The sequence below is a fragment of the Oryx dammah genome, unplaced genomic scaffold (genome assembly GCF_014754425.2).
Source record: "Oryx dammah isolate SB20612 unplaced genomic scaffold, SCBI_Odam_1.1 HiC_scaffold_22, whole genome shotgun sequence".
NCBI classification, from domain to species: Eukaryota; Metazoa; Chordata; class Mammalia; order Artiodactyla; family Bovidae; genus Oryx; species Oryx dammah.
The window spans coordinates 40,780,320-40,807,694 of NW_024070206.1; the positions used below are offsets into that span (position 1 = coordinate 40,780,320).

Consider the following 27,375-nt stretch of genomic DNA (forward strand, 5'->3'; position numbering starts at 1 on the left):
GCATTCTTTCCTCTTCATTTTTAGAGCATAGCTGGAGAAGAATGGGCTTTAATTCTTCTTTAAAATGTTAGAATTCACCAGTGAAGCCATCTGATCCTGGGCTTTTCTTTGCTGGAAGATTTTTGATTATTGATTTAATCTCCATACCTGTTGTAGATCTGTTCAGATTTTCTCTTCATGATTTAGTCCTGGTAGGTTGTATGTTACTAAGAACTTCTCCATTTAAAAAATATTATTCAGTTTTTTGGAGTATCATTTTTTTGCTGCTTGTTTTTTTGGCTGTGCCATGCAGCATGCAGGATCTTAGTTCCCCAGCCAGGAACTGAACCTGTGGCCCTTACGGTGGAAGGCCAGAGTCTTAAGCACTGGACTGCCAGGGAAATCCTGTAATTATTCACAGTAGTCTCTTATGTTCCTTCTTAGTTCTGTGTCATCAGTTGTAAAGGCTTTTCTTTCATTTCTGATTTTATGAGCTCTCTCTTTTCTTAGTCTAGCTAAAGGCTTGTAAATTTTGTTTATCTTTAAAAAAAAACCCCAACATCTAGTTTTTGTTGATTTCACCTATTGTTTTTCTCTTTTCTAATTCTTACTTCTGTTCTTATCTGTTATTTCCTTCCTTTTACTAACTTTGGGTTTAGTTTGTTCCTAGTTCCCTGGGATGTAAAGTTAGGAGTCATATTGTTCATTAAAAAACGGCTTTGCTTTCGATACAAGTGAAAACGTTATGAAAATAAGCCTTGTTCGTGATCTGCGGTGGGTCCTCTGTGCCTTCCATGCTTCTGGATGGTAGTCTTGAGAAAGGGAAAAGCCACAGTTCCTGTATTCAGTGAGCTCGATGGTTCCTACCAGGCGATCGCCAGACTGTGGTGTCTTGAAGGAGGTTCTAGGACAGGGGAACATCTAGGAGTGAGGAGGCTGGCCCAGGGAGATGGGAAAGCCCTGCAGTGATGGCCAGGGCAGCGCCATCTCTTCTGGGTGGCAGAAACCTGTCCAAGGTGATGCTGCCTGGTTGACTTCCACCCATAAAAATCTTGGACTTCCAGCGTCTTCCACAAGGGAGGCGATGAAAATACCATTTAGGACCATGCCCCAAACATTTTTTTTCAGGTTGTAATCCCAAAGAAAGGCAATGCCAAAGAATGCTCAAACTGCTGCACAATTGCACTTATCTCAATGCTAGTAAAGTAATGCTCAAAATTCTCCAAGCCAGGCTTCAGCAATATGTGAACCGTGAAATTCCTGATGTTCAAGCTGGTTTTAGAAAAGACAGAGGAACCAGAGATCAAATTGCCAACATCCGCTGGATCATTGAAAAAGCAAGAGAGTTCCAGAAAAACATCTCTTTCTGCTTTATTGACTATGCCAAAGCCTTTGACTATGTGGATCACAATAAACTGTGGAACATTCTGAAAGAGATGGGAATACCAGACCACCTAACCTGCCTCTTGAGAAACCTGTATGCAGGTCAGGAAGCAACAGTTAGAACTGGACATGGAACAACAGACTGGTTCCAAATAGGAAAAGGAGTATGTGAAGGCTATATATTGTCACCCTGCTTATTTAACTTCTATGCAGAGTACATCATGAGAAACGCTGGACTGGAAGAAACACAAGCTGGAATCAAGATTGCCGGGAGAAATATCAATAACCTCAGATATACAGATGACACCACCCTTATGGCAGAAAGTGAAGAGGAACTAAAAAGCCTCTTGATGAAAGTGAAAGTGGAGAGTGAAAAAGTTGGCTTAAAGCTCAACATTCAGAAAACAAAGATCATGGTATCTGGTCCCATCATTTCATGGGAAATAGATGGGGAAACAGTGGAAACAGTGTCAGACTTTATTTTTCTGGGCTCCAAAATCACTGCAGATGGTGACTGCAGCCATGAAATTAAAAGACGCTTACTCTTTGGAAGGAAAGTTATGACCAACCTAGATAACATATTGAAAAGCAGAGACATTACTTTGCCAACAAAGGTTCTTCTAGTCAAGGCTATGGTTTTTCCTGTGGTCATGTATGGATGTGAGAGTTGGACTGTGAAGAAAGCTGAGCGCTGAAGAATCGATGCTTTTGAACTGTGGTGTTGGAGAAGACTCCTGAGAGTCTCTTGGACTGCAAAGAGGTCCAACCAGTCCATTCTGAAGGAGATCAGCCCTGGGATTTCTTTGGAGGGAATGATGCTGAAGCTGAAACTCCAGTACTTTGGCCACCTCATTCGAAGAGTTGACTCATTGGAAAAGACTCTGATGCTGGGAGGGATTGGGGGCAGGAGGAGAAGGGGACGACAGAGAATGAGATGGCTGGATGGCATCACAGACTCGATGGACGTGAGTCTGCGTGAACTCCGGGAGTTGGTGATGGACAGGGAGGCCTGGCGTGCTGCGATTCATGGGGTCGCAAAGAGTTGGAGATGACTGAGCGATTGAACTGAACTGAACTGAAGAGAAGTTAAGCCCTGCAAGGCCAGCTGCAGTGGGTGGCATTTGCTCTTTAGAGTGACCCTGCCCTGATTAGAAGATGCCATTGGGACCAACTGACTGCCATCTTTCTCGGGTTCCCTTATCTCGCCAGTGAGCAGCCAAAGAGAGCACACACTGAAGGGATCCAGGGGATCTGAGATCCACTGCTAGAACTGAAAGTCTGTGGGGACTTGAGTAGTCGTTGATGCAAATGGCCCACCTGAGACCCTGGCAGTGGATGAAGGCTTTACTGGGCGGACAGTGTTCGGAGCACCTGGTCTCCAAGCAAGGCTGAGGCTCTTCTCGCTGCCAGGGAAGTTCAGAGAGTAAATGGAAACGGAAGGAAACCTAGGCTCCAGCTGACAGATAATTTCAGCCTGTCTTTCTAAATCTTTTTTTTTTTTTTTTTTTGGAGTGGGAATACTGATAGAAATAACTTCTATCTATCTCACTTTGCAAATCCCCAAATTAAAAACATGGCAAACATCATCCCATATTACCAAGTCACTGAACATTTCTAAACCTCATCTGAAAAGTAAGAAAACCCACAATACTTTCTTCATAAAATTGCATAACAACTAAATGGGACAGTTTGTGTTTAGCACGGGGCCTGAATAAGCCACGTCTGCCACCTGGTGGCGGCATTAGGGAAGTGCATATTTTCAAGAAGAAAAATAGCTCAGATTGGGTGCTGCTGCTTAGTCGCTCAGTCATGTCCGACTCTGTGTGACCCCATGGACTGCAGCCTGCCAGGCTTCTCTGTCCATGGGGATTCTCCAGGCAAGAATACTGGAGGGGGTTGCCATGTCCTCCTCCAGGGGATCTTCCCAACCCAGGGATAGAACCCAGGTCTCCCACATTGCAGGTGGGTTCTTTACCGTCTGACCCACCAGGGAAGCCCCAGATTGGATGCTGCTGCTGCTAAGTCGCTTCAGTCGTGTTCGATTCTGTGCGACACCATAGACAGCCACCCACCAGGCTCCCACATCAGCTCCTAAATAGAAGGAAGGCAAACATCAGGACACTTCTGACTCCCGGCCTGCCTTCCTTAATGGACCAACTCTGAGAAATTTTTCTATGTTGATATTGGAGTCCTTTAAAAAGGTGGTTCTTAAAGTTGGTTCTTGAACTATTTCTTGGTCAGATGGACGGTGAACCTATATTGCATCAATCATTTTTTTGAGGTTCCTTATTTTTCTTAGGATTTTAAAGGATGCTGCTTTGAATTGGTAGTTCTCTTCCTGTCTCTCCCTCCCTCCCCACTCCCATTTAATATATAATACCTTTTGTTGAGTCAAGGCTATGGTTTTTCCTGTGGTCATATATGGATGTGAGAGTTGGACTGTGAAGAAGGCTGAGCGCCGAAGAATTGATGCTTTTGAACTGTGGTGTTGGAGAAGACTCTTGAGAATCCCTTGGACTGCAAGGAGATCCAACCAGTCCATTCTGAAAGAGTTCAGCCCTGGGATTTCTTTGGAAGGAATGATGCTGAAGCTGAAGGTCCAGTACTTTGGCCACCTCATGCAAAGAGTTGACTCATTGGAAAAGACTCTGATGCTGGGAGAGATTGAGGGCAGGAGGAGAAGGGGACGACAGAGGATGAGATGGCTGGATGGCATCACCGACTCGATGGACGTGAGTCTGCGTGAACTCCGGGAGTTGGTGATGGACAGGGAGGCCTGGTGTGCTGCGACTCATGGGGTCGCAGAGTCGGAGACGACTGAGCGACTGAGCTGAACTGAACTGAACCTTCTGTTGACTACAGATCCAGGTTTTGTGGTCCCAAAGGCTGTACAATCTTAAAGTCATCTTGAAGGAGAGGGATACAAAATAAAAATTGGGCACGAAAGCCAATCTTTACTTGCATGGAAATGTCGGGGCTTAGAAAGAGGTCTGTGCAAGCGAGGGGCCCTGAGCTTGAGCTTTGTTACATTTGCAGTGGCCCCAGCTTTGCATGGTTTTCTGGCTGCTGGTTTCTGGATGTAACTAAGCACTTCTCAAAGATTACTTTGCTCTTCTGCAGTTTATAGAATATACCAGGTTTTATTCACTTTCTAAGATAGACAGCCACTTGCAGACCTTTCTTGATTTTTTCTCTTCCACCCGGGGATGAAAAGTGATTTTCTGTCATCACTCTGAGATTGTGACTCACTCTGGACTCATCCTTGCTCTAGCTGGGACTGAGACCTGAGAGGTTGATGAGTATGTGAAATGATGCGTGGCTGCATTGTATTGTAAGTAATTAAAACGTACTCCTATACTCCTATAACAGACATACAAGTTTCTAGTTTTAAATTTTATAAGTAAGACTGTAGTAAATTTTGCTTTTGAACATGGCTGTTTACATACTTACTTATTCATTTATTTTTGCATTTATTTTTCCTTCTTCTAAATGATTTCCTAGAAACAAGACTGGGATTCCAGGATAATTGCTAGGTATCATTAAAATGTTTTTCCAGTAGAAATTTACTGACTTACAACCGTGGTGTTTCAATACCATGCTGGTCCAGCCACTTCAGATTCCCTGGGCTTGGGCTCCTGGATGTAAGAAAAATACACTCTATTTCTTCCTTGGTGTAGCCCCTTTTGTTCATGGCAGCAGGCATAGTCTGAAGAAATGAGCCAGAGGGGCTTTAGGATCTGGAGAAGGTAGGAGTGTGCCTGGCAATGAGAGGTGGGGGAGGGTAAGTGGAAATGTGGAGTGAATGGAGTGTACTCAGCCCTCCTCGACCCAGTTCCAGTGAGGCAAAGGAGGTCCCCTCCCAACATTTGCTGTGTGTGTGCGTGTATGAGGATGTGTGTTTGTGTGTGCGTGAGTTCAGTCATGTCTGACTCTTTGAGACCTCATGGACTGTAGCCTGCCAGGCTCCTCGGTCCATGGGCTTCTCTAGGCAAGGATACTGGAGTGGGTTGCCATTTCTCCTCCAGGGATCTTCCTGACCCAGGGATTGAACTCATGTCTCGCGTCTCCTTCACTGGCAGACAGGTTCTTTACCACTGCACCAACATATGTAGGGCCCAAGGCAAAAGTTCAAATGGAGGCCCATAAGCATATATTTAAATATATTTTAAAAAGTGAAAGTTACTCAGTCATGTGCGACTCTTTGCGACCCCATGGACTATACAATCCATGGAATTCTCCAGGCCAGAATACTGGAGAAGGTAGCTGTTCCCTTCTCCAGGGGATCTTCCCAACCCAGGGATTGAACCCAGGTCTCCCGCATTGCAGGCAGATTCTTTACCAGCTGAGTCACAAAGGAAGCCTAAGAATACTGGAGTGGATAGCCTAGCCCATCTCCAGCAGATCTTCCTGACCCAGGGATCAAACTAGGGTCTCCTGCACTGACTGCACGTGGATTCTTTACCAACTGAGCCATCAGGGAAGGCCACAGATATATTTAAGATTCATAAATCAAACAAAATGTTAAGTAAAATATGCTCTTCCTACTTCGACAAATACACCTTCATAATGACTTGGAAGGACAGATCTGAGTTTAGGATTCTGACTCCGTGGCACTCCACACAGGAAAAGGGCAGCAAGAAGAAAGCTGGCCCAGCCTGCTTGCCGCCATGGCCTACACCCTTTCTCCTCCCACCCCTGAAACACGAACTCCAGAAGTGTGGCCCCGGGATCCTACACGTCCAAATGCCACCCATAGCCTCTGTAAACAGCTCCCCCTCATAGTCTCTTCTTAGGCATAGGGGGCAGCAGGGACCACCCTTAGGGGGATTACCCAGGGAAGAGACACATGTGGGCACTGGGTATATGTTCAGGGCCATCTGGGCAGGAGATTCTGTCATTCCGGGTACCTGGAGACCAGTCTCAAGAGAGAGCAGTTTGAGTCCCAGGTACGTATAACACTTGGTATAATGAACTCCTTGCCCTTCAGGGAGGGGTGGCAGACCGAGGCCCTCTAACGCATGGAGCCTAAGGCTAGGCCCCTCTTGCTCTGGGCTAAGAGATGTAGTGGTAAGAACGTCCCTGGATAAAGTAAACTACCCCAGAAAGAGGACCTAAAGATACTCACGGAAAAAGCCATCTGTCCACAGCTTGTCTGCAGTGAAGCCCACCAGGCAAAGTGCCTCAGTTATACCTCAGAGCTTCCAGGCAGTTTTTAACATGAGTGAACAGCCAAGGATCACAAGTATTAAGGATAAATTCGACTGTAAAAGAAAATGACGGAGAAAGAGGGGGGAAAAAACTCTCAAACACAGACATAGTACAATGAAATGAAAACTTTTAAAAAGATGGAATCAATGATATAAGAGAAATCCAGAAAACAAGAATAACAGGGAAAAATCAGAAAACAAGAATGTGAAATGAATCGCCAGTCCAGGTTCGATGCATGATACAGGATGCTCAGGGCTGGTGCACTGGGATGACCCAGGGGGATGGTATGGGGAGGGGGTTCAGAATGGGGAACACGTGTACACCCGTGGCAGATTCATGTCGGTGTATGGCAAAACCAATACAATATTATAAAGTAATTAGCCTCCAATTAAAATAAATAAATTTATATTTTTAAAAAAGAGTTCTTGAAAATTAAAAATGGGAATGCTGAAATTAAAATTTAGGTGAGGGACTTCCTTGGTGGTCCAGTGGTGAGGACTCCACGCTTCCACTGCATGGAGGTGAGTTCAATCCCTAGTCGGGGACCTAAGATCCCACATGCCGTGCAGCACAGCCAAAATTAAAAAAAAAAAAAAAATTCAGTCAAGGAGAAGGAACATATAGTTGAGAAAATCTCACAAAATGTAGAACAAAATAATCAAAGAGATGAAGAAGGTGGAAAAGTTAAGAAAATTAGAGGGACTGGTTAGTGTCCAATATCCAATTAAGAGGAGTTTCAGAAAGAGCAGGCAGAGAAACTGTGGAGAGGAAATTATCAAAGACATGATACATGAACATTTCCACAAATCAAATAACTGGATCCCTAGGCTAGAAATAGCAATGGAGTCTCAATACAGTGAATGAAAATGAACTCACACCAGGGTAATTTATCAAGCAATTTCAATATACTGGGAATAATGAGAAGGTTCAAAATCCTCCAGGGAGAGGGAAAATAAAAAGTTACATATATTATACAAAGTAGGTAATCGCCAGACCACACATCTTCTCAATGGCAATAATGAAGCAATGCCTCAAACTGAGTGAAAACCATTTTCAACCTAGAATTGTATATCATGTGTGTTAGACTGTTGCAAAGATGACCCCAAGAGTCCCTCAGGCCTCTCTGCAAGGTGACTTTGCTTCTCCCATCAGGGTGTGCTCGGCCGCGCAGCCGTGTCCGACTCTTTGCCACCCCATGGACTGTAGCCTGCCAGGCTCCTCTGTTCATGGGATTTTCCAGGCAAGAGTACTGGAGAGGGGTGTCATTTCATGCTCCAAGGGGTCTTCCCAACCCAGGGATCGAGTTTACGTCTCTTCCATCTCCCGCATTGGCGGGCAGGTTCTTTGCCACTAGCGCCGCCTGGAGTGCAATCTTTTTCTCTGCGCTTTGAATCTAGGCTGGCCTTGACTTTGATTAAAAAAAAAAAAAAAAAAAACAGTGGTGAAAGTGACACAGCGTAAGCTCTGAGCTCAAGGTTCAAGAAACTCTTAAGGTTTTGCTCTTGAACTCTTAGTATGCTACCCTAGGACTGCCAATGGGAAAAAGCCAGGTCTAACTTACCAGATGGAGAAGGCAATGGCACCCCACTCCAGTACTCTTGCCTGGAAAATCCCAAGGACGGAGGAGCCTGGTAGGCTGCAGTCCATGGGGTAGCAAAGAGTCGGACACCACTGAAGTGACTTAGCAGTAGCAGCAGCAGCAACTTACCAGATGGAGGAGGAGAGACTCCTTAGCCAAGTCTACAAGTTCATAGATACATTTTCTATCTTCCAAATTATTGTGGGCAATTGTTTTCTCAATTGTTTTATTGCTACATAACACACGTAACCATATTCCCAGTTTTCAGCAGTAATTTTTTTTTACCACTATTTCTAGGACCTGGCTTCTTCACATGATAGTTTCAATTCCATATGCTCAGAGGGTAAGAACAGATGCTGTAAGGATTCTCGAAGCATTAGTTTCAGAAGTCACACAGTGCCACTTCCAACATAGGCTGTCACCGTAAGTTACACAGTGATCCCCATTCAAGGAGTACGGAAATAGACCCCATATTTTGATGGGGCAAGTGGCAAAGTCACATGGCAAAATGGTGGGAGAAAAAAGGGTGGGAAGGGATGTGGCCAATCTTCCCAACAGAAGTACCACACCAAGGCAAGTGTGAGGCTGTCTGTGTGCTAGTCACTCAGTCGTGTCCAACTCTTTGCGACCCCACGGGCTGTAGCCTGCCAGGCTCCTCCGTCCATGGGATTTTCCAGGCAAGAATACTGGAGTGGGTTGCCATTTCCTCCTTCAGGGGAATCTTCCTTACCAGGGATCAAACCCAGATCTCCAGCATTACAGGCAGATACTTTACCATTTGAGCTACCAGAGAATAAAAATTACTTTTAGAGACGAAAGTTTCAAAAATTTACATTTTCTCAGAAAGCTACTGGGCCATATAGTTTTTTAAAAAAATTGCAAGTGTAAACCAAGAAAGAATATGACATGTGATCTGAGAACCAAGGTTTCCCATACAAGAGGGATCCTGGGTAGGAAATCCTGGGTAGGAAAGGGCTGAGAGGAGCACGAGGATGGAGGGTGGCCAGAGGGGTGTTTCTGAGAGGGGTGTCCTAGGGCTAAAATATAGCATCGAGAAATCATTTGATATTACTGAAAGAGGCATTTTCAGAGCTGTTGCAGGATATGAAATCTAACTGGCTGCTCAAGAAAAAAAATAACTGAAAAAAATTGAGGCAAATATTAACTTCAGAAAAAAACCAAAAAGGTGTTCAAGAAAGGCCATGTAATCATGTGAACTACTTGGCATAAAAGTGAACAATAATAACACAACCATTGCTTTAAAAATCGTGAGGACTCCCCTGGTGGTGGAATGGATAAGACTTCCCCCCGGCCAATGCAGGGGACACGGGTTTGATCCCTGGTCTGGGAAGATTCCACGTGCTGTGGAGCAACTAAGAACTCCTACCACAACTGTTGAGCCTGTGTGCTGCAGTGACTGAAGTGGGTGGGCCTAGAGCCTGTGCTCCAAACAAGAGAAGCCACTGCAATAAGAAGCTGCTCACTGCAACAAAGAGCAGCCCCTGCTCGCTGCAACTAGAGAAAGCCCACACAAAACAACAAAGAGGCAGTGCAGTCAAAAGCAAATAAATAAAAATTGTTATTGCTGTTTACTCACTAAGTCATGTTTGACTCTTTTGTGACCACATGGACTGTAGCCTGTCAGACTCCTCCGTCCATGGGATTTTCCTGGCAAGAATACTCACATTGCAGGCCGATTCTTTACCAATGAGCCCCAAATAAAAATCGATAATAAATAAAAAGACTAAAAAAAAGAAAATCACTGAATAAGAATTTAACTAAAACCGTGATAAAACTATATTGGGATGATGGAGAAAGGAAGTCTGTAATGTAGCATGATATAAAATCAGTATATTTTCTAAAATTAGTTAATCAAAATAGAGCAGTGTCCTTATTATTTAAAAGTGAGTGCCTCTGGGAAGTGAGACGGGATGTAGGTGGTGATCACGAAACAGGGGGCTGGTATTTTTTGTTATAACTCTTGACCTTTTAAACTACAAGAAGTTAAAACAGAATGATTTCAAAAAAATACATTGAGAAAAAAAGTTGGCTGTTAATCAGAGGAAAATATTATTGCTAAGAGCAGTTTCAAGTGAGTTGTCAGGGCAGAAATCCTCAAAAGAATTGAGGATGGCCTCTATGATTAAATTTTTTGCAGGTTTCATTTTAGGTGCCAGTCCCTATTTGAAGTTTTAAAACTAAAGTTGAGTAAGACAAATTCCAATCCTTTAAAATCTTATGGTTTAGAAGAGCAGGCATACCAGTAAACAAGTATTTTCAATGCAGCGTGAAAAGAGCTACCATAAGCACAGTAGAAAGTAATCTGAGGCCACAAAGGAAAGTGATACCATCCTTGTTTGGGGGTGAAGTTAGAGATGTGTCTCTAGAAGAGCTGATCTTAGAAATGTGTGTTGGAGGATAGGTGGGTTCAGCCTGGTGTCTAGATAGTTAAGAGCAGCTTACCAGGTTCAGAGGCTCACATGAAAAATCTCAGCACGTTTCTGTCAGTTCAGTGACTCAGTCGTGTCCGAGTCTTTGCAACCCCTGGACTGCAGCAAGCCAGGCTTTCCTGTCCATCACCAACTCCTGGAGCTTGGTGATAACATCCAACCATCTCATCCTCTGCCATCCCCTTCCCTCCTGCCTTCAATCTTTCCCAGCATCAGGGTCGTTTCAAACGCATCAGTTCTTCCCATCAGGTGGCTAAAGTACTGGAGTTTCAGTTTCATCATTAGTCCTTCCAATGAATATTCAGGACTGATCTTTAGGATGACTGATTGGATCTTCTTGCAGTCCAAGGGGCTCTCAAGGAGTCTTCAACACCACAGTTCAAAAGCATCAATTCTTCGGCACTCAGCTTTCTTTATATGCTCAGCTTTCAGCATGTTTGGGAAAGGGTAATAATTCAACGTGGCCAGGATGTGAAGGAGTAAGTCTGGAGTGGTAAATTGGAGCAGATCTTAGACGGTCTTGTGGGTCATGTTAGGGGTTTGGCATGTGAGGATTTGCCCCTGAGATATGACACATCCATGAAATTAAAAGACGCTTACTCCTTGGAAGAAAAGTTATGACCAACCTAGATAGCATATTCAAAAGCAGAAACATTACTTTGCCAACAAAGGTCTATCTAGTCAAGGCTATGGTTTTTCCAGTAGTCATGTGAGAATTGGACTGTGAAGAAAGTTGAGTGCTGAAGAATTGATGCTTTTGAACTGTGGTGTTGGAGAAGACTCTAGAGAGTCCCTTGGACTGCAAGGAGATTCAACCAGTCCATTCTGAAGGAGATCAGCCCTGGGATTTCTTTGGAAGGAATGATGCTAAAGCTGAAACTCCAGTACTTTGGCCACTTCATGTAAAGAGTTGACTCATTGGAAAAGACTCTGATGCTGGGAGGGATTGGGGGCGGGGGGAGAAGGGGATGACAGAGGACGAGATGGCTGGATGGCATCACTGACTCGGTAGACGTGAGTCTGAGTGAACTCCAGGAGTTGGTGATGGACAGGGAGGCCTGGCGTGCTGCGATTCATGGGGTTGCAGAGTTAGAGACGACTGAGCGACTGAACTGAACTGAATGTACATCTTTGAAAGATCACTGGCTCTGAGACGCCCGTGGAAGCTCCAATATAGGATGCAAGACTGGGGATGGGAGACACACTGGAAGACTAGCCTAGGAAGTGAGGGCTAGACAGAGGGAGAGTTGAGAAATATTTCAAAGGCTGATTCAGTGACAGGTCATAGTGACCAATAGGAGGATACAGGACCCAAAGATGTCTCTGATGTTTCACTCATTCATCAGAATCGATGGTGTGCCTTTTCTGTGTTAGGCACTCTGCCAGGCACTGGGTTGGGGGTGTGTGTATAGGGTTGAATACCACATGCTCCCTGCCCCATACATTGGTTTTCAGTTTAGTGGGAGCACAGATATATATTAACAGAAACTGTAGTTGTGATGCTCTATTTTTTCGAGGAGAACAGAGCCCAGAGGAAGTGAGAAGAGCTGATGAAGTGGGAGAAGATGAACTTAGAATGGGTAGAACTAACAAAACTGGGAGAAAAGAGTTTGAAAATGTGTGGTCCATGGTGACAGATGCTGCTGAGAAAGTGGATAGCAAGGCTGAGGTGTCCCCCTAACGAGGCAACAAGGATGGCATTAATGGTCTCAGAATAGCAGGGAGGGCTGTCCATCAGATGTTTTGGGGTGTGGAGCAAAGAGGTGGTGACGATGCTGAGAAATGAATATAGCTCTTGCTTTCAGAAGCTGATCAGGAAGTGAAGAGGAGATAAGCTACGGAGAGGCAGCCTTCATAAAGATGTAGTTTTTAAGACAAAACATTGAATATTTATGCTCATCAGGACCAGCTGTATAACTTGTGGATCCCAATGCAGAAAGAAAATTCCAGTCCTCTTGTTAAATCATTATGAGTTTAAGGACCACAATAGCAGAGCGTAAAACCAGCGCAGGGCTCTTCTAAAAGCTGGGATCTGTACGATTAGCCCAGGTTGTGTGCCAGGAAGCTGGTCCTGATTCTCAAGGGGAAGGAGCCCAGGAAGGCAGGAAGAAGGCTAGATGAGTGACACAGGCCGATCCCAGAGGAGACAGGAAGGGACTCAGGATCCAGATGGAAGTAGAGCCTTGAGCAAGAAGAAAGCCAGGGCTTTGGTCATCTCTTGAGATGGAGGAGATAGAGGATGGACATGGAAGATGGAGAGGAGGGGAGAGGGAAGGGGAGGACTTCACCCTGGAGCGATGACCTTCTTTCCTGAATAATCTGTAGGTGAAGCAGCAGAAGCTTGTGGCAGCCTGAGATGAATGGAGGGCCACACTGAGCAGTGCTGAGAAACCTGGGGGGAGCGGGGTGGGTCATTAGGAGTGACTGCTGCCAGCAGTGGATGGGTGGGAACATTCTAGGGACCTGCTAGGTGAGACCAAGAAAGTGATACAGCATGGGCTGGGATTCATGTAGGGCAGAGGTGAGAAATGGGGCGGCTAGGAAGAATGGAGGCCTCCCTCACTGCGGAGAAATGAAAATGGTGATGAAAATGAGAGGGTAGGAGGCAGGGGTTCAAAGGGGATGGGATTTTAGCCTCTACCCAAGAGCTGATGGTGAGGTTGATGTACTGGCCTGTCTAAAGGACTCGTGCAGAGAGAACTAGCTCTGCAGGAATGAGCAGGTGTCACGGATCATGGTTATTTTAAGAACAGGCGTAAGCCTGCACGTGCGACGGGGAGGGTCCACGGAAACGGAAGGTCACAGGTGAGTGTGAAGAGGCTAAGCGTGGGACGCGGGGTTTCTTCCCGTTTAAGAAGGGGAGCCATATGTCACAAAATTGGCTTGTTTAGACGCGGATGTTGAGAGCCACTGAGTTTATTCCACGAGACCTGCATGAGGCACGAGGGTACCCGCGACCTTGGCCGTAGCTTGGGAATGGAGAGAACCGGGAGTTCTCACTGGAAACGAAGGGGGTCACCCTCGAGCAGCGAGAAGCCTCGAGGCGCGGGGCAGGCCGAGGCGGGCAGGCTGCAAACGTTCCCTCCAAGTCCCTCCGTGCCCGGTGGGTCCCTCGCTCGCCGCGGCCTCCCTGCAATTCGGTGACCCTGCCGGAAGCGCCCCTGCGGCCCCACTACATCCATTTAGGGCTTTCGGAGACCTCTGGCCAAGAGGCCGTGGGGATGCGGAGGATCAACCAGCATGCGCAGCCCCCGAAGCCTCCCGCCTGGCGCCCTAATGGGCTTGTTTCTTAAGAACCGCTGCCAGCGATCGCCGGTTCACCCTCCTTCTTAGCTTCCTTCTCTCCGAGGGAAACCTCCCCGGAACCCTGCCCAGGGCTCCAGGTGGCTGCCACTACCCAGCTTGCTTTCTTACTTGTCGGGGTGGAGTGGGGCTGGGGGCTTCCTCGCCTCCTGGTGCCCAGCTGGGGCTTTCCAAATCCAGGCAGCAGGAGCCCGGCCACCGCCGCCTTCATCTGGAACGAGTTAAGCCTGCTTTCAGATGGATAAGATGCCCGAGGACGGCCATGCCCCCACCCGCCGCACACCTCGGTTCCCTTAGCTCAGAGGGGTGTAGCTCGGCCGGGGCGCCCCGGGCGGCGGGGCGCACGTGCTGCCAGGGGCCCAGGCGGCGTCCGCGCTGCGGGGTCTGCCCGCGGAGCTTTGTGTGTGGGGGGACGGGTCGGGGGTCTTTCCGCCAGCGCACTCGGCCCAGGGCTGCGGATACTGCGCGAGCCGCTCTCCCTTTCGCGTTCCCGGCGGCGAGTCGCGTGTGTCCCGGCTGGCGCGCGGGGGACGCAGAAGGGGAGGAGCCGGCGAGCCCGGGGAGGAGGGGGCCGCCGGCCCCGCCCCCGTCCCGCCCCCCGCGGCCGGAGCCCGGGCTGCAGCCAGGCGCGCCGGAGCCTGCGAGCCCGCGAGCCAGCGAGCGGCGGCCGCGGCCTCCCCTGCTTGCGGTGACCCCCGTCGATCCCGGGGCCCGCGCCCCCCTGGGGCAGGGATGCATCATGGCCACGCTGGCCTGCCGGGTGCAGTTCTTGGACGATACGGACCCTTTCAACAGCACCAACTTCCCCGAGCCCAGCCGGCCGCCGCTGTTCACGTTCCGCGAGGACCTCGCGCTCGGCACCCAGCTGGCCGGGGTCCACCGACTGCTGCGGGCGCCGCACAAGGTGCCGCCGGGCGGGAGGCTGGGGGCGGGGGCGGGGGCGGGCTGGGCCCCTTGGGCGCAGTCGCTGCTGCGGGACGCGCCGGGGTAGGGGCGCCGCGGGCGAGCTGAGCTGGGTGCGGCCGGGGGACCAGCGCCCAAGGGCAGACCTCCCCTCTCCCCGTTAGGCAGAGGGGTCCGGGCGCGCGCCGGTTGGCTTGGGATCGCCCGAGCCGGCGAGGAGGAGCGCCCCGCGTTCCGGCCCAGAGCGGGGGCGGGCAAGGCCGAACAGGTGCGGCGCCGACCCGAGGCGGGATGCAGAGGGTTCCCCGCGCCTCGCCGTTAGCTCGGCCGGGTGGGCGGGGTGGGCTCGGACGCCGGAGGTCGGTCCCCGCACCCGGGCGGGCGGGCGCCAAGCTCCGCGCGGAAAGAACCCGGGCCCTAGGGACTCTGTTCCTTTCGAGGAGAGCCCCGAGCGACGCCCGGGACAAAATCTCTTCGACCTCTGGGGCCGCTGCAGGCGGCAGGGCGACCCTCGCGATAAAGCACGCTTCCCGGGGACCTCTCTCCTTCCTCCCCCGGGGTCGCCGCGAAGGACGCCGCCAGCGCGCAGCGATCGTGCTCAGAGCAGCCCCTTTTTTCTTAGAAGAAGCAGGTGGTCTTGGGGGAGCAGTGGCCGTGGGAGGAGGGGCGGGGGCGCCAAGGGGCGGCCCGCGCGCACAAAGCCCGAAATGAGTGACCCCTGGGAAGAATGGCTTGATTTTTTTTTTCTTTTTTAACCCTTTACGGAACAGGCATCTTGCAAAGTGTGTGTGTTGCAAAGAGAACTGGGCAAAGCCAACCATTTAGTTTACCCAGGAGAACCCTTCCTCCCGCTTAAATAGAGTGACTGTATCTTGAATTACTTCCCTGGTACTTTTTTTCTCTCCCCCAATTAGGGTTCATATCAAAGCTTGTAGATGATTTATTCTTTGAGGATCAACAACTGATAAATATTTGGAAGCGATAACACTTGATGACAAAAAGAACAAAATTAAGTTTTAAAAATTCCTTAGGTTTCTGTATGATGTTCACCTGCCTCGGAAGAAAGGAGGGAGATTGATGTGGAAACCGGTGAACTTTGGCAGTGGTGTCTGTTGGTAGTATATCACAGCTCCCCCCTCCCCTCCTCAGCCCCCACTACTTAATGAGTAACCCGTCTTCAGGAATGAGGAGTAGGGCAGTTCTGTCTGCTTTTCTCTGTGTTGGTGCAGGATGGATAGTCCCGGGAACCCCTGTGGTCATGAAAGGTTGGGTTGGGAGATGGGGAGACAGACAGATGTCTTGTGGATTCATCTTATCAGGATCACTTTGTCAGTTACTTGGTTCTTCTCAATCAGTGGATTCAGTTAAAAATCTTGCAGGGCTTCTTCAGCATCATGGTTATTTCATTCATTATGGTCTCTGATTATAGAGATCCTTTGTTGAAACCGCAGAAGACTCATAATTGTGGCCCTGTGACCTTGAAGTGGTTTCCTTGGATTTCAAACCCGGGGTTGACCTTTCAAGCTGGAAACTGACATACATTTTTATGTTTCCATGGATGAGCCCCGTAGCCTGATCCAGTGTTCCTGGTCTGGTAGGAGATCCTGATGCCCCAGCGTTATGCTTTCCTCCACGCCCACCCCCGGGGAAGCCACAGCTCAGCAGCTGCACTGGCTCACAGGACTTTCAGCAATGACCCTTGTGGAATAAACGGAACCTGAAGACGTCCCACAGATATCCTTGATCCCTTGTCTTGGGGGGTCTGGCCAGCCTCAGTTGCAGAGTCTGTTGCCTGAAGACCCCTGTCGTACCGTCAGGTGTGTGGCCTGGTTGCTCACATCTAGAGCCGACTCAGTGGCTGGTTGTATTAGCCAGGGTTCTATAAAGCAGAATTCAGGGCATTCATAATGCCCAGGTGTGCATTACTATTGTAAAATGCTGGTTAATTTCCAGCAGGAAATCTCCCAGATTGAATGAGCCATCTGTGATAGACAGAGCTAATGAGTTTTGAGTGCTTGGTATGTAGGTGTGTGCTCTGCTAGGGATGTCAGTGTGGCATCTCATTTCATGTCACACGTATCTGTCAAGTGCAGACTTTTACTGGACCTGTTTGATGAATGAGGAATCTGAGGCCGAGAACAGTTGAGTAACCTAGTTTCTCTAAGAGTGGGGAGCTGATATTGAAACCTGGTCTGTGTGACTTGAGACCCCACTGCTGTTCTGCTCTCTGGACCAGTCGTTTGGCCAACTCCGCATCTACTCTGGCTTCCGTTCCATTAACTTGGGGAGTTCCCGACTCAGTTTTCTAGGCCAGGTACTTTTTGGCCTGGGGCAAGCAAATGTTACTAGCCTGAGTAAGAGCACTGAGACAGAACTGCTGACCTGGTAGAGTTCACAGCCAGAGGGGGAAACAAATTGTTACCAACCTGGCTATGAATTAGCTAACGGTGAGAGAGTGGGTATGCCTCTGCCATGGGTCTCCTTGAGCCCGGCCTGGCAGGAAGATGAGTTTCTGGGGCAGGGGACTTTCTGGGTGGTGAGAGGGGAAAAGCGTGACTGTGAAACTTCGGAAAGTCTTAGCGTCCTCAGCCATCTGACCTGGGAGTGCAGACTTTTGCTCGAAGTAGATGCTACACACAGAAAAGCATGCAGGCCCCGAGTGAGCAGCTAGTTGAATTTTCACTAAGTGGACCTTAGTCCACCAGTGTAACACGCCCCTCAAAGACCCTGCAGAGGGTCTTAATTTGTAAAGTTCCCCTAAGGAGTCTCTGTGCTGGGAACCTCTGAACTGGTTTACCCCTGACGTCCTTCCCAGCCCAAGCTTGAGCCTATGTATCTTTTACTAACCTTGGGAAGTATGTATAAATTTATCTTTTGTTTGCTGACGCCATTTGAAATTAGTTGTTCATTGAAACCATTGACTTGGACAGAAACAACACATTGTTTTTATAATGTTTTATCTTTTTTTTTCCCAAGCTGCTAGACTGAAGCCTCCCCTCCCCCCAGCTTTTTATAGTAGTTCCTTGAGGATGATTAAATAAATGATTGGTCTAATAATAAAAAGGTCAGTACAGAGAATAGGTGCCATCTTCTCACTGGGGAGATGTTTATTCTGGCGGTTATATGTTTTATCTGGACTGTGTGAGGCCTTTTGTTTTCAAATGCTGCATGAACAGGTGTTTATTTCTGGTGTAGTGGCTTAAAAAGAATTGTAATTATAGGACTTCTAATTTAGAAAAAACTGTGCAGTAGAATTAACAGAATCACAGACCTTTCAAAGCATGAATGTATTTGGATTGATTGGTGCTAAAGGCAAAGACTCTAAGGATTCTTATTTCTATTTGAGAGGCAAACTGAAATTGTAGAACATTACAGAAAAGTGCTAACTGGCGTGTGAGTCAAAATGGCAATTATGACCTAATAATTTAATTCAGGAAATGTTTCCGTGGCTGCTGAGGACTAGAGAGTAGAGAATAATAGCTCCCAGGTTCTGGCCACTTACCTGCGCCAAGCACTGTCCCAGACATGCATCCTTCTGCCAAGCCCAAGACCACCCCATGGGTCAGGCACTGGGACGGTTGCATCTCAAAGCCGAAGAGCCTGAAGCAAAAAAAAAGTCAGCGGGCCATGTGAGTAGGAGGTTCCAGGACCAGCATTTGGCACCAGGTCCCAGCCCTTAATGACTCTCCTTTTGGGTCTTGGGTTTCCTCCTTCCAGGCAGCCCGCCCACGTTCCAGAGTTCCGTCCTCTCATTGGATTAGCCTGGACGGTGCCCTGTTCATTCCTTTCTCACTGCCTTTCTCTTTGTGGTTCCCTTGCTGCCTCGGCTACACCACCTGCAAGACAGCTGACTGCTGTGAGGATTGGAACCTTGGTCCTCCACATGTGGGCTGGGTGTCACCTGGGCTCTGAGAAGTGCACTCTCAGGCCTCCCCAGGCCTGTGGAGTCAGAATGTGTGTTTTCCCAAGATGCATCGAAGATTCCTGTGCACACTGCAGTCTGGGCAGCGGGGACTAGAGGTCATTTAGGTTAGACTCAGTACAGGGCTAAGAGGGTTTTCCATGCGCCCCCTGTTCACACATACCTGCCTTGAGGGTAAAGACCTGGCTGCCGAGTTCTCCAGGGTTCTCCCTGAGGCTGAGCAGCACTGAGACGAAGCGTGCACTGAGTTGATTGATGGACGTCAGTTTTAGAACACAAATCCACTGGTATTACTGCTCTAATGAATTTCCACCTTAATCCTCTTAAGGGACACATCTGTTTGTTACATTACATTAAGATTTTTTAAAGATGAGGTCATTAGTAAAGTTGGCCAGTGTGTTGTGTCACACAGCATCTTAGACAAAACTGTTTGAGAATATTGTATGAACAGCTATGGGCGTCTCCAACCCGAGTTGACTCCCAGTCTATTGTAATTAGCTCAGTTGGTTGGAGCTGGGCTATTGAGATCAGGCTCGTGGGATTGAACCCTTTATGGGTCAGTTGGCTTTGTGCCATGCATGGCCACAGGCTGCATCAGGAACCCAGTCGGATGTCCAGCGGGTGCAGGTATGGCTCCCTGCCAGGGTCTGGGTGGGGGTGGTCTGGCAGAAATCTGGGAGTGAAGGGCTATCTTATAATGGGGTTGCCCTAGGCACTTTTCAGTGAGCCTCGGCGTTACAACCCCATTGACCTCACAAGAGTTAGTGCAGACCGACAGTGGTGTCCACAGTTAACAGATGAGGAAACTGAGGCACAGGGAGCTTAGGCAGGTTGTCTAAGGTCACACTACTTTAAAGTGGAGGAGCTGGGATTTAAGGTCAAGTCTTTTTTTACTCCGGAGCCTGTAGCCAACTGTGTCCCATTATTAGAAAACCGGCAGAGCACATGCTCTCTTGTGCTGGGCGAGGGGAGGGCGGAGGGGGCTGCCTGTCACAGGCTGTGAGTTAAGTCGGTGAACTCTGCTAAGTCCTTACAGCGCAGATGCTCTTGGGAGTCTGTGCCTCTTGCCCTCGAAGTCCAACCTGCCTCCCTCTGGAAAACACAGTACTGCCTTTGCCCTCCTCCTCTGGACTCTGAAATGTTCGTCTTTAATGGTGGCAGATTTAAAACTGATTAACATGCTGAAACCAACTCAGGAGCAACCCTCCCCCCCCAACTCCAGCCTGCTTTCCCCTCCATGGTTTATTTCTCTCTGAAGTGTCCCTGGAACCCTCCTGTCCTCAGATGGAGGACAGTCACCTCCTGCAACCTCCACACTGTGCCTCCGGCAGCTGATGCCCCGTTGCCTGTGTGAGCCAGCTCAGGAGGGTTCCGGCTTTAAACCTGGTTTTCTAATCTGAGTAGCTGGTTCCACGTCTGTGGGGCATTTCCAGTCTTGAGTTTGTCAGCATCTGGTCCTTTACGGAGGCAATAAGACCGCTTTTTGTTTTGTTTTAGCTATTTTATTGGGTTATGTTTCTGTGCCTTGTTCTGAACTAAGAAAGAGAGAATGGGGGAAATTGTTACAGTGAATGTTAAACCTCACCACAGGGAGGTAATCAACAAAATCCAGATTGGGGGAAATTATAGTTTCTCTAACAAATAAATGGTAAAGGAGAAGATGGAGATGGAAGGAAACCTTAGATTAAAAGAGATTTAAGAGATATATCCACCAGTTGCAATGTGTGGCTCTAACTGGATGCTGATTCAAACAAACACATTACAAACAAATATTTGAGACCATTGGGGAAACCTGAACAATGACTTATTGATATTAAAAATTATTAAAGTTAATAAAAATAAAATGAATAACAATATTTAACATTAAAATTATTAAAGTATAGTAATATTGTGCTGTGTTTAAAAGAAAAGTTTGTGTGTTTCAGAGATACATACTGAAATATTTATAGATGAAATCATATAATTTGCTTCAAAATAATCTTGGTTGAGGGGCAGGAAGTAGGTGGGTGAGTATATAGAGGAAACAAGATAGACCGTGAGTTAGAGCTAGATTATAGATATATGGGTGCGTCATTATACTATTTTCTGTACTTTTTCGTATATTTAACTTTTTTTTTAATAAAAGAGATGAAAAACTAGGTTATGGGTTCTAATGTTCCCTTTGGGTTCACAGTCCTTTTGTTCAGTGTCACTGTGTGTCCTAAATGTGTTTGCTATGACTGAGATGGCCAATCAGCAAATTTTTTTGTAGTGCCTCTGCTGCTGCTGCTGCTGCTAAGTCGCTTCAGTCGTGTCCGACTCTGTGCGATCCCATGGACTGCAGCCCACCACGCTGCCCTGTCCCTGGGATTCTCCAGGCAAGAGTGCTGGAGTGGGGTGCCATCGCCTTCTCCAGTAGTGCCTCTACTGATATTTAAATCCAGTGTTCCCATCCTTGACCCCCTACTGCTCGATCTGTAGTTTAATTAAATGAAAGAGAAAGGAAAGGAAAGTGAAGTTGCTCATATTTACTATAACGTGTGCTATCCCTTGGACACCTGGCTTTCAACCTTCCTGACCACCGTGAGGGGACTTCTGCCCTCTGACGTCATCACGCAGGCTGCCGGCAGCTGGAGGGGTGTGAGTGGCGGACCTGCGGGGAAGCAGCTGACTGACGGCCACCTGAGGGGCACAGTCTCCACTGCCTCCCTGACTTCCATCTTGTCCACAGCTTCAGCGGGTGTTTCTGGGCTCCCTGATCCCCTAAGTAGTATATTCTTGGGCTAAAACCACCCCCAACCCCCACTGTCTTACTCACCGTAGTTTATAGCAAGTCTTGATGGAGTGAGGTGGAGGTTCCTTCCTTGCCTGGGAACCTGGCCATTAATAGGAAAAAATGAAAACTTAGAGATGGGGTCCATTCACTGGGTTTTAATGGAGGGAACAGTGTAGGAATCAGGCCCGTGTAACCAGCTAAGGAGGAAACAGGGTCAGAGCATGGCCCTTCTCTGCTCCAAAGCTCCCTCAGCGCCCCCTGCCATTCAGCGTCACCCAGGCCCTTGAGGGGCTGGCCTGCTGCTCCCTGAGGCTTGGCTGGTTGGTTGGTTTCCTGGTCTGCTTGGTTTACTGGTCTAGCCCTAGAACTTGGAACAGTGCCTGGCACATTGTTCGTATAAATAGCTGTTGAATGATTGAATTATCAAAGGCATTAGAGTCGAAGAGGAGTCTTCTCACCCAGCCATGCCCATGCAGAAGTCCCTTCTGTGAAGCCTCTGCTCAGACACGTTCTAGCTGCTTCTCCTTGGATGATAGAGAGCGGTTGGCGCCCTCCCTTCAAGGGTGGCCTTTCTCCACTTAAAAAAAAAATTATCTTTTTAATTGAAGGATAATTGCTTTACACAGAATTGTGTTGTTTTCTGTCAAACCTCAACATGAATCAGCCATAGGTATACCTATGTCCTGTCCCTCTTGAACCTCCCTTCCATGCCCCTCCCCATCCCACTCCTCTGGTGGTGGTTTAATCACTAAATCATGTCCTACTCTTGTGACCCCATGGACCAGGCTCTTCTGTCCATGGAATTTCCCAGGCAAGAATATTGGAGTGGGTTTCCATTTCCTTCTCTTCTGGATCTTCCCGACCCAGGGATTGAACCAGAGTCTCCTGCATTGCCGGCAGATTATTTACCCTGAGCGAGCTGGGAAGCCCCTAGGTTGTTGCACAGTCCCTGTTTGAGTTCCCTGAGACACAGCAAATTCCCACTGGTTATCTGTTTTACATATGGTAATGTAACTTTCTCCATTTTTGAACTTCATTTGTTAGAATTTATTCTTTGTTTGTCCCTGATTTTCACCGGGAAAGGTGGATCCTCATATCCCCACAGATGGGGATGAAAGTGGATCATTAATTGCCTGAGTGAGTCCAAGAGGATGGAAATAGGATGGATAAGGCAGAAGAACCATGACCTCAGGGTTTGGTAAGTAGAGTGACCGGTGACCTGCAGATAGTGCTGGAAGGAGTTATGGAAAGTGTGGATACTTTTCCCAGTGATGACAGAAGTAAAAAGCTGCTTTCTTGTTGTGTTAAAGCGAGTCGTCTGGATTGTTTTTATTACTCAAATCAATATGTGTATCTTGATACGTGTATGTCTGGCACCCTAAGGCATCTTCACACTTGCAATTCCATTTTGCTGTTTGTGTGGAATTAGGGAGACATTGCTGGGGAGAGGTTACAGCTAACAAAGCTAGATTCAAGGAGGGGAAGGCCACAGAGCAGAGTCTGTCCTTATGAAACAAACAAAGCGTCTGTTCCCATCACAGAATGAGCCTGTGTATGTATTTTGAGACTATAGAAAAGCACATTGAAGAAATAGGAATCACCTTTCTTATCACCCAAAGGGAGCTATTCTTAACATTTTCTACCAGAATTAAAATATAGCATTATATCTGCGTAGTGTATCATCTTTAACGTATGTACCACGGCCCATGTCAGCATTGCTCTGTGAGGGAAAAGTCTCTGTTTTCTTCAGTGTTTATTTGTCCTGTGTATGTGTGTTAAGTTGCTTTAGTTGTGTCTGATTCTTTGAGACCAGACTGACTCTTTGGACTGTAGCCTGCCAGGCTCCTTTGTCTATGGGATTCCTTAGGCAAGAATACTGGAGTGGGTTGTCATGCCCTCTTCCAGGGGATCTTCCCCACCCAGGGATTGAACCTGTGTCTCTTCTGTCTCCTATATTGGCAAGTGGGTTCTTTACTACTAGCGCCACCTGGGAAGCCTTGCTTTTCTGGTAAGGGCACTAATCCCATCAGGGGGGGTCCTACCCTCATGACCTTATTTAAACCTAATTACTGCCCAAAGGCCATGATAGCATCACATTGAGGAGTAGGGCCTCAACATATTGCAGAGACACATTCACTTCCTGACAGCCAACACGAGTTATAAAATTGTACATATGGAAATGTAGGTAAGAAATGTTTAAGATGGAACGAGTAGCTTCCTTCTCCCAGACCTGCTCGCTACATCCCTTCTGGGTCTCCCTCTTTGGAAACACCATGAGAACTGCTCATCAGCCTCAGCTCCTCTGTGCCTATCCCATCCCTTGCTTTTTCTATTCCTGATTTATCCGGGCTGCCATCTGGACTCTGTGTATAAGTGCTCTGATCTACCCCCCAACCTGCTTTCTCTGCCGCCACCGCCGCCTTCTTGCTGGTGGTTCCCCATTATTATCAGGGTAAAGTCGCAGCTGGTCACAGGACACCCAGGCCTCTCTGGGACCTGGCCTCCTGTCTGCCACTCCCAGTTGGTCCTGACCGTCCTTCCTTCCCCATCACTCCCCATCCCTCGCTGTGCTGGAATGCTTGCAGTTTCACAGAGAGGCTGCCCTGGTGGTTCAAGCCCGTAGCTCTCCCCAGTCTGCCCCCCCACCCTCCAGCCTGGAGGGAGACCGTGCCTGCGGGTCATCTCTGCTGCCTTTCCTGGCCCCCTCCCCGTCCCGTGCAGGCCCCTCGACCCCTCCCACCTGTGACGCTCTGGTTCTTCATCCCTTCTCACCATCTCCCCACCAGCTATAAACCTTCAGTAGCAGAAGGTGCATGTCAACTTCCCGCTCAGCTCAGAGTTCCTCGAACAGTGCCTGATACACAATAAGCCCCAATAAAAGAACCAAAGAAGGTTAAGTGAGACAAATGCAGGCTGTATTTATATACACGATGACTGCAACCGGAGGGCCTTCAAGAGCCAGTATCCGCACATCTTTGTCAGGTTCCTAATCTCCAAACGTGATTTGCATGTCATAATTTCCCTCACAAACTGGCTGAGGGAGGTATATAACCAGCTCTTCCGAGCCTCAGAACCTTATTTTCTGGCCTCTTCCACACCAAGTCCAGGCCATACCCTGAGGCACGAAGCCTGGGATTGGCCAGAGAAGGCTCACTGTCGGTCAGCATCGTTTCTTGTTGCATTGGCAGGGGTGGGTGCGTGCTCCAGGGCCCTCGTGGGTGGGGGTCGTGAGGCCTGCTCCGTTGCGGCCAGGCTCGAGGCCTGCAGGGCCAGGTGGGGGAGCACTGACTCATGCCCATTTCCCCGTCTGTCCCTGAGCCTTCCTGGTACGCTGCTGCTGCCCAGGCTGGGCGTGCGGAGGGCGAGGAGACTTGCGCGCCGCTCCGCCCCCCCCCCCCCCGCCCCGGCGCACAGAGGTGGCCACAGTGAGTGGTGGGGATTCCGAGCAGAGGGTGGATCTGGGAGACTGGAGGGGTGCCCGCAGAGTCCAGCCACCCTTCTCGCCCCTGGGGGAGATTCAGCCCTTTGCCAACCGCGGTGGCTATGGGGAGGTTTTATTTCAGGCAATGGCACTCACCTAAGAGGGATCTATTACCCCTTCTCAGGATCAGATCATAGCTTCAGCCACAGGAGAGCCTGGCTGGCTTCAGATCGCAGCTTCCGTAAATCACCAGCACCTCTGGCTTCTGCATGACCAGGGAGTTTCTCAGTGGCTGGTGTCTGAGTGCCCCGTGCCTGGAGGTGACGAGGCCCATCTAGTCTTCTTGGGGTCTCCCATTCAGATTTAGCAGGGCCGGGTGTCTGGGGGCAGGGAAAAGAGAGCAGCTGGGCACCCTGTCCAGAACAATAGTCACGGATATGAGTGGTTTTTTGTTCCCAGAATTGGGTGCATTTTTGTGGACGGTGATTCATCCCTGAATACGCCAGGAGCAGAACCACGGCGTGTCTGTGCAGTTCACAAGGCTCTGGGACGCAGGCTCGCCTGGCTGGTCCTCACACAGCCCTGCAGGAGGGGGAGGTGGGCTATGTAGGCGCCGTCTCCAAGTTGAGAAAACTAAAGTCACGTTACTTTCAGGACCGACACACAAAGATGGCTAGAGCTCACATACATGTCTTCTGACTTCAGGCTCACTACGGAGTGAACACAACTAGGGGGATATTTCTGCTGAGTTCACAGACCTCGCAGGTAACCACTTGGTGATTATTTATTTTATTTTTTGGGGGGGGCTGGGGAGCAGGCGGGGCTGAGTGGGAAGCTTTATTTCTATCGATGCCACTGATCCAGCACATGATAATCATCTCCTTTATTGTGGTGCTTGGTTGGAGAAATAAGTCAGAAAAGTGAAACGGCCTCTGAAGGCAGCATGTGACTGACGTCTAAGTGTAATGTAGGCAGCCTGGCCTGGAGCAACGTCAGAAGTGGGAAAACTCCATGTGGACCGCACAGACTGCTGGAGAGAGTGGTGGGGTGAGCAGGTGAAAGGAAACAGGAAAAGCCGTCCATGCGGGTGAGAAGCAGATGGGAGGCGTGTGGAGATCAGGTACGGATGGCTCTGGGTGAGTGAGAAGGGCCTGCCAGCTGTGAGCACACGACTGAGAAGTTACTTCCATTCCATGTAGTGGAAACATGAAGGGAAAGAAAGGGAGCAGGAGAGAAAAAGCCAGAAATTTGGGAAGGAAATGATTCCAGAGAAAAATCGAGGGGAGGGAGAAACAGGGAAAGGAAGACAGAGCAGGATGGTCAGGCAGTGACCGCAAAGCCACCTTGTGACGAATGCCTGGGAGGACGAAGAGCTCGGGACCTGCCACGGTGGGGACCTGGCCTGGGCCGTGGGGCAGGGTCTCCCAAAGCCCATGACCATGTCACCAATGATTCCTGGTGGGCTGAGGAGCTCGCCAGGGAGGCTTCAGGTATGACCCTTTCTCCCACCTTCCTTGCTTTCGTGGGTGTCTGCTCAGTGTCAGGCTCTGTTGGGCCCAATGCAGGCACCAGAGTGAGTGAAACAAGAGTGGGTGAAGTGGCTGGGCCCCAGTTCCAGCCCGGTCCCTCTCCTCACACTTTGGAACGTAGCATCTCCCTTGTGGGGCTGTTGTAAACAAAACCAAAAATGCATCATGCTGTTGCGTGTCCCTGGGGACTGCCACTTGGCTTTCGTGGTCTCCAGCCCTACTGCTCCGTGGGTCTGGGCAGGCTGTGCTTCTGTTTCCCTGGACAGCGCCCGCCCGTTCTCCCCTCCCTCGTCTCCCCCGCCTCCCTGCTGCTGCAGAGACAAAGCAGAACCTTCATCCTCAGCTCCTGCCCCGACTAGCCTGTCTGCCCCTCTCCACGTGCCCCCTCCTTCCCGCCAGGGCAGCTGTGTCCCCTCTCCTGGCCGGGCCAGGCCCCTTTCCGCTGGACCTTCAACCTCTGCTTCCCTCTGGGATCCCTGCTTTACTTGTAAGGGACTAACACCTCCTTCATCCATCCTTCCACCTCCCTTCCTGACTTCTACCTTCACCCCTCCTCCGACCCAAGTGTCTTTCGAGCTTGTCTGAGCCCCTCTGTCTGGCTCCCTCCCCACCAGCCCAGCCACAGTGCCCTTGCCATGGCGTGTATATGCTCTGACTCTCTGCCACCCCAAGGACTGTAGCCTGCCTGGCTCTTCTGTCCATGGGATTCTCCTGGCCTGGGTTGTCATTTCCTTCTCCAAGGGATCTTCCTGACCCAGAGATTGAATCCAGGTCACTTGCAGCTCCTACACTGGCAGGCGATTCTTTTACCACTTGTGCCACCTTGTCACTCATGCCCAGACACCCTCCAGCCTTTATCTCACTTAATCTCTAAGCAGCACTTGCTGTTCCTGAGGATCTCCTCTGAGGAACACTCACTGTCCCAAGTGTGATGGTGAGCGAT

The 27,375-nt window shown here is 49.0% G+C and overlaps 1 protein-coding gene across 2 annotated transcripts in view; it reads left to right on the forward strand.

The window, feature by feature from the left end:
• The first annotated feature begins 14,509 nt into the window (after positions 1 to 14,509).
• FHOD3 (formin homology 2 domain containing 3) overlaps positions 14,510 to 27,375 on the forward strand; it is a 527,184-nt gene continuing 514,318 nt past the window's right edge. For both annotated transcript variants that reach the window (XM_040264875.1, XM_040264876.1), the window contains exon 1: positions 14,510 to 14,806. In XM_040264875.1, coding sequence (XP_040120809.1) covers positions 14,642 to 14,806 — 165 coding nt within the window. In that variant the 5' untranslated portion in view covers positions 14,510 to 14,641. The remainder of the gene's footprint in view (positions 14,807 to 27,375) is intronic.